This window comes from Peromyscus maniculatus, chromosome 3 (assembly GCF_049852395.1).
Source record: "Peromyscus maniculatus bairdii isolate BWxNUB_F1_BW_parent chromosome 3, HU_Pman_BW_mat_3.1, whole genome shotgun sequence".
Lineage (NCBI taxonomy): Eukaryota > Metazoa > Chordata > Mammalia > Rodentia > Cricetidae > Peromyscus > Peromyscus maniculatus.
This window is the reverse complement of record NC_134854.1, coordinates 115,134,918-115,149,632: the sequence shown is the minus strand read 5'-3', so window position 1 is coordinate 115,149,632 and position 14,715 is coordinate 115,134,918. Positions and strand designations below refer to the sequence as shown.

The following is a 14,715-nucleotide window of genomic DNA, read 5'->3' as shown; positions in this document are numbered from 1 at the left end:
CACATGGCCTCTGGCTGGCCTCATTCACACTGCCCAAAGCTTTCTGAGCCCGTCTGCACAGCAGTGTGTATCAGCACTCCTTCCTTTTAATTTCCGAATCATATTCCATTGTGTGAATGAGCGTCTAAGATGGATATTTGGGTTCTTTTCACATTTTGGCTATTATGAATTTAGCTGGCATAAATGAACAAGTATTCATTTTAGTACCCAATGCCACTTATTTGGAATCTATTGCCCAGGGATGTAATTACTGGCTCCTATAGTAATTCTGTGTTTTGGTTTTTAACTTCCAAGTGGCTTTCCATGGAAGCTGTGCCATTTTCCACCCCTCCCAGAAATATACAATAGAAAAGCAATATACAGTTTCTCTGTCATTGTCAACAGTCACTATTTTCCATTTTTGAAATTGTAGCCCTCCTACTGAGTGTAAAGTGCGATCTCACCATGGTTTCTAGTTATTTTCCCCTAATAGAAAAAGATGTTGAGCCATTTGCCATGAGTTTGTTACCACTTAAATATCTTCTTTAGAGGAATATCTATCCCAACTGCTTGTCCATTTAAAAAGATTATAATTCAGCCCATTGGACCTGGGGCTGTAGCTCCATAGGTAGAGTGCTCGCCTTGCATGAACAAAGTCCTGGATTCCATCCCTAGCATCGCATACACTGGGCACAGTGGCACATTCCTATCATTGCAGTAATCAGGAGATAGAGGTAGGAGGATCAGAAGTTCAGGGTCAACCCTGACAATCATAGACAGTGTAAGGCCAGTGTGAGCTACATGAAACTTTGTCCAAAAAAGGGGGAGAGAGGGTTAAACAAACAAACCTCTAAACCACTTTAAAATGTACCTTTTCCCATTTTTCACATGCTCCACTCAGTACCGTTCCTTTTCCTAGTCTCATCCAATCGTTTAAAGGGCATAAAGTTGTGGATGATGTTATGTGAATTCTATGTATGTCCTGGGTACTGATTTTTAAAAATCAGATATATCATTTACAAATATTTTCTACTATCTCCTTGGTTGCTGTTTACTCTGTCGATCATGTCCTTTGATGGACAGACAGTTTTCCATTCTGATGGAGTGTAATTTATTTATTTTTTTGTTGTCTTTGTTTGTAGCATCATAGCGCACAAAGATTGTCAAACACAGTATCACAAACGCCCCTTTTTCTTTTGAGAGTTGAATAGTTGGAACTGTTTGCTTTAGGCAACTGATGCATTGTTAATTTTCTGTATACATGAGGTAGAGTCTGGCTTCACACATGTGGGTAAACAGCTGTCCCTGCACTATTTGGTGAGGAGGGATTCTCTCTCTGTTAAAGAGTATTGGGACACCTGTCAAAAATCACTTGAGCAAAAATGTAGAAGGTTTTTCCTGGGCTCAGAACTAGTCTCATGGCAGTCTCTATGCCAGCATGATATCGTTTCAATCCCTTTCAAAAATTTTGAGATTGGAAAATGCAAATCCTCCAGTTTTCTTCTTCTTTTTCAATATTTGCTGATACTTGGAATCTCTTACCATTCTGCATGAACTTAAAGATAAGCTTTTCCATTCTTCACAAAAAGCCATGTGATTTTTCACTGGGTTTGAATGAACTCTAGATCAGTTTGGGGAATGTTGGCATTTTTAGCCATATTTTCAGTGAACAAGTAATCTTCCAATTTACTTAAGCCTTCTAATTTCTTCTGCAGTCCTTTACAGATTTTATTGTAGAATTCTTTCATATTTATAACTACATTTTTTTCCCTTGCTTTTTATCCTTTGGGATGTTACTATAAATGTGCTCACCTTCTTAATTTCCCTTTTAGTTATTTTTGATGATGTGTAGAAACACATCTATTTTATTATTTTTAAAATAATAGATTTTTCTATTATTATTATTACTCAGTTGGTTCCTGAAACTGCTGGGTTTGGGTGTTAGCTATGGTGATTTTCTCTGCAGGTTCTGTGGGACGTCTGTGTCTGTTGTGGTAACCCCTGCAGACAGGCAAGGCTTGGCTTCTCTGGACAGTCTGCCTTTTACTTCTCCTTGCTTTTGTCTCTAGTTAGACCTCCAGTGCGCTCAGAATAGCAGAGGTGATAGGAGACATCTTTTCACATTCCTTACCTCAGGAGAAAGTCTCTCCCATTTGTGTGAAGCACGCAGGGGCTTTTAGGTACTTTCCACCATGGTGAGGAAGTGCCCTCTCATTTGTTTTTTTTTGTTTTTTTTTTTTGGGGGGGGGGGGGAGTACGTTTGCATGAAAAGTTTTTGTTTTTGTTTTAATTTGGCCAAGTGACTTCTTCTTATCTATTGATATGATCACAGGTCTTTTTTAGGTATTTTTTTCTTTGTTTTTATCTACTTAAATGAATTATTTTTTAAATTGCATTTCTGTGCTAAAACCCATGTGATTATGACCCATACTATGTCACAGGTTTTGATTGCTTGTGTTTTCTTGAAAAGCTTTGCACCTTTATTTACAAGAGATTTTTATCCATATTCTGCCCCCCTTGCTTTTGATATTAAGATCATGCTGGCCCTGTGGGATAAATTCTCAAGAGATAATTGAGAGTTGCATCAACATTCTTGCCTAGAATGCTCTTTGCAATATTTTTTATAAGAGACAAAATATTTGCTTCTTGCATATTTAGGTGTTGACCTTGTGGGAAATAATTCCTCCTCAATATTTTGGAAGTGTTTGAAAGGACTGATGTTAACCTTTCTTTAAATATTTAGTAGCATTCACTTAGACTTTATTAGGAAATTTTATAATTGAGTCAGCCTCTTTTGGTAGATATATTCATATATTTATATCTTCTCTCTCTCTTGGTAATAGGGATTGAACCTAGGACCTCATGCATGCCAATCATGTGCCTTCCCACTGAGCCACACCTCTGCTCCTCTGCTATTTTGTTTTATTCTGTAACCCATTCACATCTACTCTGTATGCATTACTTACTTTCTTTGTCTTTGGGGTTAGCTTGCTCTTCTTTTTGTTCCTTAACAAAGTTAGGTTATTTTTTATTTCTTTAATTTATTGATAATTTTATACAGTATATTTTTTCCTCCTATTCTTTCCCATCCCTCAACTCCTCACAAATCCTCCCGATCTCCTACTCACCCAACGTCATGTTCTTTCTTTCTCTTAAAAAAAAAAAAAAAGGAAGATGCTGGGTGGCAGTGGTGCATGACTTTAATCCCAGCACTGGAGAGGCAGAGCCAGGTGGATCTCTGTGAGTTCGAGGCCAGCTTGGTCTACAGGGTGAGATCCAGGACAGGCACCAAAACTCCACAGAGAAACCCTGTCTTGAAAAGAAAGTGTGATAATATACCAGTGTCATTCCATTGAAGAAAACTGAATTTAAACAAAGTCACCACATAATAAGGGATAATACCCCAACTAGACACCAAATGCTGCCAAATACAAACCCCAGTACCAGGAATGGGTTATGTCTTTTTGAGTCATTGGCCAAAGTGATCCCATAGACACCCCCAAGCCCCATAATACTACAGGCTATATTGCCAATGCTATCGGTTACCCTCCACAACTTGATGGTCCTATTGCTGTGGTTGTGAAGACTTTCTTCTTAATTTTTACACCGTTTGCAGTGATAAGTTTCCTGATGACCCCTGCTTTCGCCGTGTCTTCTAGTCATGGACTGTTTCTTTCACCTTTCCTTCCAGTGTTGTCTAATATCTCTGTGATTTGTTCTCTGACATATTGCTTAAGAGTTTCTCAGTTCCCACACATTGGCGAACTTTCCAGGTTTGCTTTTGTTATTGCCCCATTCTATTGTTGTCAGAGAAGATATATTACGATGTCATCTTTTAGATGGACTGATACTTGTTGGGTGGCCTCCCTTGTGGCCTCTCTTGGAACAACGCCTCATGCGCATTGATATGAATTCACAACATGAATTCATGAAGAGCAAAGGTGTTGTGCTACCTTTATACCCAATTTGGCAGCTTCTTTCTTCAGTAGGTACTCATCTACCTACTGCAAGGTTTAAAAGTTACTGTCCTTAAATCTCCAGCCCATCAATAGTGGACCTTTAGCAGTTATTGCTGGCTTAGTGAGCTCTTCAGTGTAGGGAATGATTCCACATCTTTGGCTGTCTTATCCATCATACCTTCACCCCCATGCCTTTCCTTGGCCTGGAATTCTGGCAGTGTGCCTTACAGCAGCCATATCGATCTCTGTATTCCTTATATACTGTGATATATTTAATTAACTTTTGACTGTCGCATGGGTCCTTTCCAATATCTTGTCTCATTCTTGTAAATGATATTGCAAAGAGTGTTCTATGCAGAAACATTGATACAACTTTCAATTGCTTCCTGAGAATTCTGTTCCAGAAGTTGAAGATCACAGAGGTCTCTACTTAACACCTGTGTTAACCAGGGTACTCTAGTAGGTAGAGTGTGAAGAGTATGAAAATTATGGTTATGCTTCTCTCCCTCTTGGTGCTCACAGTCAAGGAGGTGTACCCTGACAAGTGTAATTCCAGCAGCAGACAGAAATAATTCTAAATGTCATTATAATTGGCCAGTGTAAATTGTAGGAAGCAAGATTGCATAGTTTTACCTAATCTCTGGGTGTCAGCCCTTGGGTCCACTCTGATAGAAGGACTTTTCTCTTACAGAATGTTATGGGGTGTTATGGGGTGAGTACATGAAAGAACAGGTTTGGTGAAACTTTTGTTTTATTTCATTTCCCCAGTGCAGTGTCACTTGTGGACAGGGATACCAACTAAGGGCAGTGAAGTGCGTCATTGGGACTTACATGTCAGTGGTAGATGACAATGTCTGTAACGCAGCTACTAGGCCGACCGATACCCAGGTGAGTCTCCCATTTCAACTCAGCTACTGGCTTGGGGCAGCAAAGGGCCAAAATGTCTCACTGGTTCAGACAAAACCAAAGCATTTTCATAGAGAAATCCATACGTAGAACACCATGGGTGTTAAATTATCTGGAAATTACTTATTTTCTACATTTAGAATCTAACTTTTCCCCTGGTTTTGTCTTGTTTATTTGTTTAAGTATCTGTAGATTAGACTTTCATTCTTGTTGGATAGCAAATATTAGGCAGTCTTGTCTTGAATTTGGCTATCTTACATTATTTATTTGAAGACTCCGGTAGTTTAGACATAAGTGTAAGAAGTGTGTGCTGCTCAGAGTAGTTTGGAGCAGCTCTCAAGACCCAACAGCAACTTCGGAGAAGCCTAGTGAGTGGGAGGCTGCATGTGGCCACCCTTAAAACTGGAAAATAGTGGGGGAAAGGAGAGCTGCTAAATCCTCAAAACTCACCACATAGATTTTTACTAGATGTCACAGTCTCCTGTGCTCACAAGGTCATTGACACCTGTATGTGCCTGTGGTGTGCTGCTGAGAGCGTCTTCTCAGCACTTTATCAAGGTCAAGTGCATAGCTTGGAAGCTGGCATGGTGAGAGAGCATGCCACACAGATACCAGCAGGGCTGTAACTTCAGCTTCGCTGACTGGTTGTCAGTGGTTTCCAACCTAGGAAAGTGATAGAGAAACTTTAATAATTTGAAATTGTTTCCCTATGAATAACACCCAGAAGTGAATATTGGAAAATTATTATCTGGTTCTGCAAAGAATTTTTCTTCAGGAAAGTCTCAGGCAGCCCAGCCTGGTTTCATTCTTTGTAGCCAAGGGCAATCTTGAACTTCTGATTCTCTTGCCTTCTACCTCCTGAGTCATGAGATTCCAGACATTTGCTGCCCTGGTTTAAGCAGTCCTGCATATTGAACCTAGGATTGCATGCATGCTAGCAAGGACTCTACCCACTAAGCTACATCCCCACCCTCACCTCAAAGAGATCTTCCAAGGTGGTGCTTGGTGAGTCAAGTTGTAGAAACCATCTACAATTCACTTTCACCTTCCTCCTAAACACTCAAACATTATACTTCAGTAACACATTTCAACTACATTTTTTTGGCAATTATAGTCATCCTTTGGCAATAGGTTCAAAAGTTGAACAAAAAAAATCAATAAAAGTCTTATTAGCATTAATTGGCTATATGAAATTTGAGGTAATTATAGGTTTTAATGTCATTTGTAAATTTTTTGCTATATATCATTTATTAACTCAGTAAAATTTCTAAATATGCAGACAAATACAAGTGTGTGTGTGTAATGTTTGTGTGTGCAAACGCACACATGTACACAGGCATGCATGCATGTGTATATGAGTTTTTTTCCCTCATGAGAATATACTACCTCACAAGCTCACTGTTCTGTGCATTCCTTTATCTTGGTACCATTTATGAAAAGAGAAGATTTGAATTTTCGTATCAGATTTGATAACTGCTAAAGACAGATTTGGGCCAAGACTATACTCCGAACTCTTGTTTTGAGAAAGGCCTTGTATAGCCAACTGACTGCCTCTGTGCTAAGCACCCTCAGTTGGGGGCATGTTACCTGAATGAAGAATCACGAGGGGTGAACATGGTGACATTGATCATATTATTGTTGCTGATCAATTAACCTAATAAATACTGTACCCGTATAAACTTGGCTTTATCATTTTATTAAAATGATCAAAATGACATGGGGATGGAGGAAGGGAACTGGCTCAGTTGGGAAAATTCTTGCTGCACAGTCATGAAAACTTGAGTTCAGTTCCCCAGGACTCCTGCAACAACCCCAGTACACAGAGTGGTGCGTATCTGTAACCCTGAGGTAGGAGGCAGAGATAGGTGTATCCTTGCAACTCATGGGCCAGTAAGCACAGCCAATCAGTGAGCTTCACATTGTGTGAGAGATCCTGTCTCTAAAATTAAGGTGCAAAGTGATTAAGGAAAATAGCCAATAAGCACCCTCTGGCCTCCACATGCTCACATGTACATACATACATACACACACACACACACACACACACACACACACACACACACACACACACCACATAGTCATTAGTCCCAAGAAAAGGTCAATCCTCACATCAAGAGAAAACTTATCAAGTTTTTAGAGATTCAAAACAGGATTTCTCACTCTCATTCAGAAGTGTTCGTTTATCCATAGACTCCCATGGCTGAATTATTTGCTATGGATACATTATTTGCTTTCTGCAAAAGTCCCCTGGGACTCTCTTTGGAGCACAGACAAAGGAAAATGCCAGGCATGGAGCCAGGTAGTAGAATTTTCACACCATATGTAAAGTTTTAAGGCAAGGAAACATCAGTGACCTTCAGTCTCAGGCCACAGTACTTTTGCTCCTGGTCAGCTGACTCTTGGGCCTTTGATAACTATGTATCAAATCAAGGAGCTATGGGGAGCTCCTGAGGCTGGGAGTGATTATAAACAGGTGTGCTCTTTTGTTCTCCACTCTGTAAATAGGAGACTAGTATCCTTCCACAGATGATTGAGTTCACTACGGCAAGTTTCTCTGAGTGACTGACTGAGGGGCATTATGTGAATTCCCCCCATTGGCCTACAGAAAATTCCTTTTGTATCTAAGGTTGACCTTCAGGACCCTGGGTGTTATCTTTAGGTGCCCTGGGAAAACAAGTTCATGATTAGCAAGTTTTGATTAGGAAACTACCTGAAATGTGAGAACACAATTTAGCCTTGAGAATTTTTAAACATTAACAGTTAATAATTTTTAAACGATATCCTGCTTTTTCCAGACATGCGCACTCCTTCACAATGTTCCCTCTTTTTCTATGAGCAGGTGAATAAACAGGGCTTTCACGATCATTAAGTAGACCCTGCCCTGTGTTAAGGCATCCAGAAAATGATTCAGCTTGTATCCCTCTTTGCCATTGAAGAGACTGGGGCTAAGAGAGGTCACGGGACTTGTAGAAACAGGCAGAAAACAGAGCACTTAGATTTCTTGGTGCGGTGTGCTTTCTTACCATGACTGTGTATCTATAAACACAGGTTGCCTTGAAGGTAAATGTTTTCTCCTTTCACATCTAGGACTGTGAACTATCATCTTGCCATCCTCCCCTGTTGGGCCCGGAACCAAGGAGAAACGCACACAGTGTGCCCAGAACCCAGTGGCGATTTGGGTCTTGGACTCCAGTAAGAAACAGACTGGGAGGAAAGTGGGGAGCTGTGCAGAGGAGACAGCTGTTCTGACGTGACTCTAGAAAGGGGGCTAAGGACTGATAAGAGACAGGACTAAGTGAAAAACACCAGGAGGCCATTTCAAATGACATGTCTGTGTCCTTTCACTCCAACACCCAGTGCTCAGCCACTTGTGGAAAGGGGACCCGGATGAGATATGTCAGCTGTCGAGACGAGGACGGTTCTGTGGGTGATGAGAGTGCCTGTGCTACCTTGCCTAAACCAGTAGCCAAGGAAGAATGTTCTGTGGCACCCTGTGGACAGTGGAAGGCTCTAGACTGGAGCTCCGTAAGCATGGATTTTATGGGGTTGGGCAGGATTGGAAGATGAGGGAGGATGAGGAGTTGAGGGGTCCATATTATATGAATGGGTTATATTTCAGAGTTGGACTTGAGATTTAAATTAGCCTGTTCCGTATATATGTATCTAGCTAAGTATAAAAGAAATCTTAGTCAACTGTGCAAGGAATGCACATTTAAAAATATGTATATCAGTATACTGTCTGCTCAAGTGCCTCTCCTGCTGGGCTGATTGCAAATCTCCATCTGCAGAGCTCCGTCAGTGTGTAGTAGACTTACCTAGCCCAAATAATGGCAAGGAGAGGAAGACAGCTGGGGTTCTCGGACTTTGAGTCTGATTGCCCATGCATCCTGTGATCCCTCAAAGGCAGGTGTCCCTTGGTTCCCTTCCAGGACAGCCATGGGGACCTTCTCACAGTGCCATGAGCCCAGCCTTCTAAGCACACAAGCCCCATCTGTGTGGGCTTTTATAAAAGCAGATGAACCTTCTCTTGAGGCAACTTCAGTTCTCATCCCTTCATCAAGCCCAGAATCCAGGAAGTAGCTTTGGTTAGGTGAACAAGGAGGCTGAGGAAACATAAGATTAGTGTTGCAGAAAATTTCAAAATGTGTGTATGAGACACGGAGTCACAGAGCTACGGAGAAACCTAGGCATAGTCATTTATCGGTTGCCTGGTTTTAAGCAATTTAAAGTCTTTGAACCTCATTTTTCCTCTGCTCTTAGAAGAACGGGCTGAGGGGATGGGTCAGTGGGGAAGAGCACTCTGTGCCAGTATGAAAATCTAAGTTTATGTTCCCGGCCCCCATGTAAAAGCTGGGCATGCTGACATGCTAGTAAACTCAGCACTCGGGAGCAGAAAGAAAAAGATCCCAGGGGCTTCCCAGAGCTCACTGGCTAGCCAGTCTAACTGAAAATGGAGAGCTTCTGGTTTATGAGAGACGCTGTCCCCAGGGAATAAGACAAGGAGCTGTAGGTGGACAACACTGGTCATTCTCCTCTGGCCTGTACAAACACACACACTAACACACATGTATATACCATACACATACAAATGCACATACACATGCAAATAAAATCGAATAGGTGAATAAAATTGTATTTAAAAAACAAATGAAATGAACACCCATTTTATGACATTGTTATGATTGAGATTTATATATGTTGAATACTTAGCAGAAAAGCAAGTACTCAACAAATGACAAAAAAAATTCTCACTTTTATGCATGAAGTGGGGGAGAAAAGCACAATACTACCTGTGTGGTGCCACGGGTACTATTGAAGACAGGATGCCCATGAGATGGGAGGTTCTTGGCTTGTTCAGGAAGCTCTAAGTGCAGTATATGGAGAACAAGAGAACAGAAGAGGAAGTACCCAGAGGCTCCGTAATCAAGTGCCTAGCAAATCAACAACAAGGAGTTTGAATGTTATTTTAAGTGAGCTGGGAAGTCACCAGATGGATGCATGAGTTAAGTGGTAATGGGTGGCATTTTGTCACACGGGCAAATGACACATATGTAGAGCATGTCAAGTCCTAAGCAGAAGTCCAGTTGATAACTATTATATTCATCCTGACAAGGGCAGGTTATGCCTTTCTTGGACAAGAGAAGTGAGGGTAGAAACAGATGTGGCTGGGATCTGGATGTATCTTGAATGCTACATTGACAGCATTTCTTGGCAAAAGAGATATTAGATGGGAATAAGAGAAAGTAGTCAAGGATGATTCTAAGACTTTAAGCTGGGCACCTGGGAAAATGTCCTGCCACCTGAAGAAACATGTATTCAAGAATGTAACTCAGACTCACAAATGATAGCCCCTTTTCTTTCTGAATATTCAACATAGTGTTCCGTGACTTGTGGGCAAGGTAAGGCAACCCGACAAGTGGTGTGTGTCAACTACAGCGACCACGTGATTGATCGGAGTGAGTGTGACCCAGATTATATCCCAGAGACTGACCAGGACTGTTCCATGTCACCATGCCCTCAATGGAACCCAAGCACTGGCTTTGCTTACCCATTTCAAAACGAGGACTTCCGTCCCCGGAGTGACAGCCCTAGCCGCACTCATGTGCTTGGAGGAAACCAGTGGAGAACCGGCCCCTGGGGAGCAGTGAGTATCCACTTTGCCTGCTTCTCTCCTACTTGGGTAGTGCCCTAAGGAAACAGACTAGAATTGCTTCTGAAGAAATTTGCCTTTGAAAGATTATTGACACACATTTGCAGTCAAGCTGGGCGAATACAATGGCTTCATTGCAGTCCGGAGAAGAGCGCCTTTGTAGTTGGAGGAGGGGGTGTCACTTCTGGGTGACAGTCTTCATGGTTGAACTGGGAGGGGGGCAGGCAGGAGAGGGGGCAGAGAAACTTTTCTGAAGAGGAATTCTTTTTTCTTTCTTTCCTTTTTGAATGCTTATTTATTTGTGCATGTGTGTGCCGTGGCATGATTGTGAAAATCAGAGCTTAGCTAGCTAGGGCTGGTTCTCTCCTTCCATTGTGTGGGCTCAAGGATTGAACTCAAGGTATCAGGCTTGGCAGCCAGCAAATTAACCTGAGGAGCTAGCTCCCAGACTAAAAAGGAGTTCTTAATGGAGGCAGGTGGCCTTTCCCCCTGCAAACCTCAGTTTCCTGTCCACAAGAGAAGGACAACGTTGTCTTGCTTTTTCTAGTTTCCCAGTGAAAGGAGATGATTCCAGAATTGCTTTGTGGTTCACCAGCTACAGGATGAAGGCCAGCAATGACTGACTGTTGTCTTTAACACAGTCCTTATTACTGTCCTTTCAACTACAAAAGGCATTGAAAAAGATGTCAAAAGAAAAAAAAATGCACTTGGATGTTTTGAACTGTTATGCTGGATAATTTTTCAAAAATGCATTGTGGAATACTGAAACACTTGGCATTCCCGAGGAGAAGGGTGACCACAGATTCGGATAGCCATGTCATTAGAGGGGGTGTGCTGACCACTCGGGGGTCTTGTTAGCTTTTTACTTTCAGTATCCTTCCAGCACTGTTAATTGTGTTCAATTATTTCTGGGCTAAAAGGAATTAGACGTCTGCCGCTCCCCACAGTGAGTGTAAATGCAGTAGAAATACTGGCCTGTGAGTGCTGATTGGATTCTGTGTTTGGACCCCTCAGTGTGGCTCTCAGCTTTGTGTGAGCCAGCCCCTTCTCCTCCTCTCCTGTTTCCTGCAAGTCTCTCACGTAGGAAAGCTTCCGGTTCTAAAAACTGAAGGATGTTGGGGAGAGCGGGTCATGGTCTTTCCTGGTTGAAAAAAAAAATTAGAATTTGCATGTGTATTTTTGGTGATTCTATGAAAGTTTCATTGTTTGGTTTGGTGTGTGGTTTTGTTTCAAGGTTTAGTACTGTTTTCATTTAAGTCCATTTATAGGGAGGATATATTAGTTTCAGGTTGAATGATTCTGTCCTGAGGCAGAGTCCCCAATCAAGGAGTGTTAGTTGGAGAAGATTGCATTGCTTTGGAGACTCAATGAGTCTAAGCTTGCCAATTTTACAAGGGCCATAATGGAGGGTGCTAGAAAATGCACTAGCTTAAGGAGGTAAAGAATTTCTGGAAAGAGAAACACTCCACCTGTAGATTCATAGGAGAGCTATGAGAAGTGTGCGTGGGAACCATCTGAAATGCAAACAACAACAGCCGTTGGAGAACATTCCACTGAAATGGCCTGAAGAGAGAATTGTGGGGATGGAATTCAGTTGAGTTCATTGAGGAAGTGAAAAGCAAATAAAATAGGTCTTACTATCACCAGCCACTGAAACAGAGGTTCTTGTAAAGCAGGGGAGATGATGGGACTAGTCACCTACTAGGAAGTAATGTCTAAATGACATTCTGTGGTACCTTTATGGACAGACACACTGAATGAGTTCATATAGAAGCTTGATTTCCACAACTGGCAATTCATTAAGTATGAGTTAACCACTGTATTGAAAGAAACTCAAGCATTGGTTCCAAAGGAGCTCTTGACATGTTAAAAAAAAAAAATGTCCACAAACTACGGTGCCTCTTGACACTTCTGTCCCTCTCAGAAATGAGGACAAGACACAGGAGGGCAATGAACAGGGTTGCACAGAGGACTCTATAAACATTGTCACTCATTAGGGCTGCATACCTACTGACGGCCTGAGGAATGTGAAGAGAAGCCCATCTTTACCGTCCAGTCATTGGCACGTGTGTACAAAATGAACAACCCCACCTTGGGGAAGGGCCCAGTTTCCCAGCTCCCTTTCCCCACTGTGTATGAAGACTTGAAAGCAGTCTCTGTCATTTGCCGCTGACCTTTCAGCCAGCTGGTTTATGTGTGGTGCTGAGGATAAATCTGCTGTTGTGTGTGCTTAGTGTTCCAGTACCTGTGCCGGAGGCTCCCAGAGGCGAGTTGTGGTGTGTCAGGATGAAAACGGATACACGGCCAGTGATTGTGTAGAGAGAATCAAACCTGATGAGCAAAGAGCCTGTGAATCTGGCCCGTGTCCCCAATGGGCTTACGGCAGCTGGGGAGAGGTAAGAGCAAACCATCGGTCTATCTGTCCTTTCTTGGATGGCTGCTATTGTTTAATATTTTGTTTTTCAGAACTAGATCTAGGAGGAGTGTCTAGACCTGGGATTCCCTAGGAGATTTCTGTTAGTTCTATCCTGCTTCTTAAATGCACTTACTGCTAACAGGAGAAGCTTGACTATGTAGGAGGTGGAGAATGAGGAAAGACTGTACATAAATCTAGGTCTAAGTTGTTTATTAGTTACCCTCTGATGGCTAAGAAACGAATGCTTCTAAGGATGGAAATCACATGTTAAAGTAGCCTATGGGAGTCTCGCCGTTTCTGGTATACTTTTGGGTGCACTCTTTCCCATGGCAGAGTGCCTTCCAAGATTTCAAATTCCTCACAAGCCAGAATGGGTGTTATTCCTGTCACAGATACATTAAATGAGTGATGAGCTGTACATCCTCCTGTTCTCCAGTTGTGATTGCTGTGACTGTTAGCTTTGTAGAATGGCCCACTTTGCCTGACAAGTGGTAACACGGTGTTTGGAGCACATAAAAACAGCTCCATTTCCTGGCTATGTTTTTTTGTTTTGTTTTGTTTGTTTTTTAAGATCTAATTACACCATTTTCCCCTTCCCTTTCCTCTTTACTTCAGGCCTTCCCGTGCATTCCCCTGTTCTCTCTCAAATTCATGCTCTCTGTTTCTTTTATATATATTATATATACATTTAATAACCCTAAATATGTAAATACAACCTGCTCTCTCCATACTTGTATGTATATGATTTCAGGGATGTTCACTTGCTATCAGATAACTAATTTGGGTGCTCATCCCTGGGGAAGACTGCTTCTCCTGCTCTCGACATTCATTAGTTGCCCGTAGTTCTTTGTCTAGGATTGGGGTCATGTGAGATTTCCCTTCCATGTTAGCATGTCTGTTGGTGCCATCCTTGTTCAGGGTTTGTTTAGGCAGCCATGTTGATGAGATTTCATAAGCATAGCTTCTCTGACATTTCTATGAGATGAAATCTCAAAGCAAACATCCTGTTCTTCTAGCTGCTACAATCTTTTCATAACCTTTCCTCGCTGATCCCTGAGTCTTAGGTGCATGAGCTGTGTTGTAGCTGTATCAGTTAGGACTGGGCACCACATGGCCACTTATTCTGTACATTTAGATTGGTTGTGGTTTTCTGTAATGATTGCAAAGAGATATTTCTCCGATGGTGAGTATAAGAATAAATATTTAGTAAAAATCAACAAATCCCTACTCATCAGGAGAAAATGACTATTTTTAAAATCTGCAAATGCAAAAAATAAGCAAGACAGTTGGTAGCCACTGAAAAACAGAGAAGACACTGGCTGCACCAAGCGTTCAATGTAGGATATATTCTAAAAACTCTTTTAAAGATCCAAGACACATCTCAGATTCAAAATCACTTCCATTTCCTGTTTCATTTTTTACAGATTGTTCAACTAGGAATCCTGCTCTTGGATTTCTTCCAAAGCAACATGACTATGTTGATATGTCATCTGATGTAATTATTGGAATAAATGACTCTTCTATACAAAAAAAATAAATATTTAGAATGAAGTTAGAAGTTATGCCAGTTTAATAAAGTGGTGGTTGTAGGTTCTCCTCCAAGACCACAGACTGATTGGCCTCAGGTAGCTGCCTGTGTTTCCAGTACTGTACAGGATTTTCTTCTTCTTGAACAGACTTCAAGTCCAATTAGAGAGCTGTTGGTTACCACTAAGGTGTGCATGCTCCTGCTGCCCCCTTAGGGATATTGTCATGCTGGACATTTTTTAGTATATAAGCATCGTAGCTGGGTAGGACTATTGGTC

General features: G+C 41.6%; 1 protein-coding gene across 3 annotated transcripts in view; it reads left to right on the top strand.

The window, feature by feature from the left end:
* Positions 1-14,715, top strand: part of Adamts9 (ADAM metallopeptidase with thrombospondin type 1 motif 9) — a 167,950-nt gene that overhangs the window by 72,248 nt on the left and 80,987 nt on the right. For all 3 annotated transcript variants that reach the window (XM_042273682.2, XM_042273685.2, XM_006972558.4), the window contains 5 exons: positions 4,707-4,826; positions 7,932-8,036; positions 8,202-8,369; positions 10,222-10,488; positions 12,729-12,890. In XM_042273682.2, the coding sequence (XP_042129616.1) occupies positions 4,707-4,826; positions 7,932-8,036; positions 8,202-8,369; positions 10,222-10,488; positions 12,729-12,890 (822 nt within the window). The remainder of the gene's footprint in view (positions 1-4,706; positions 4,827-7,931; positions 8,037-8,201; positions 8,370-10,221; positions 10,489-12,728; positions 12,891-14,715) is intronic.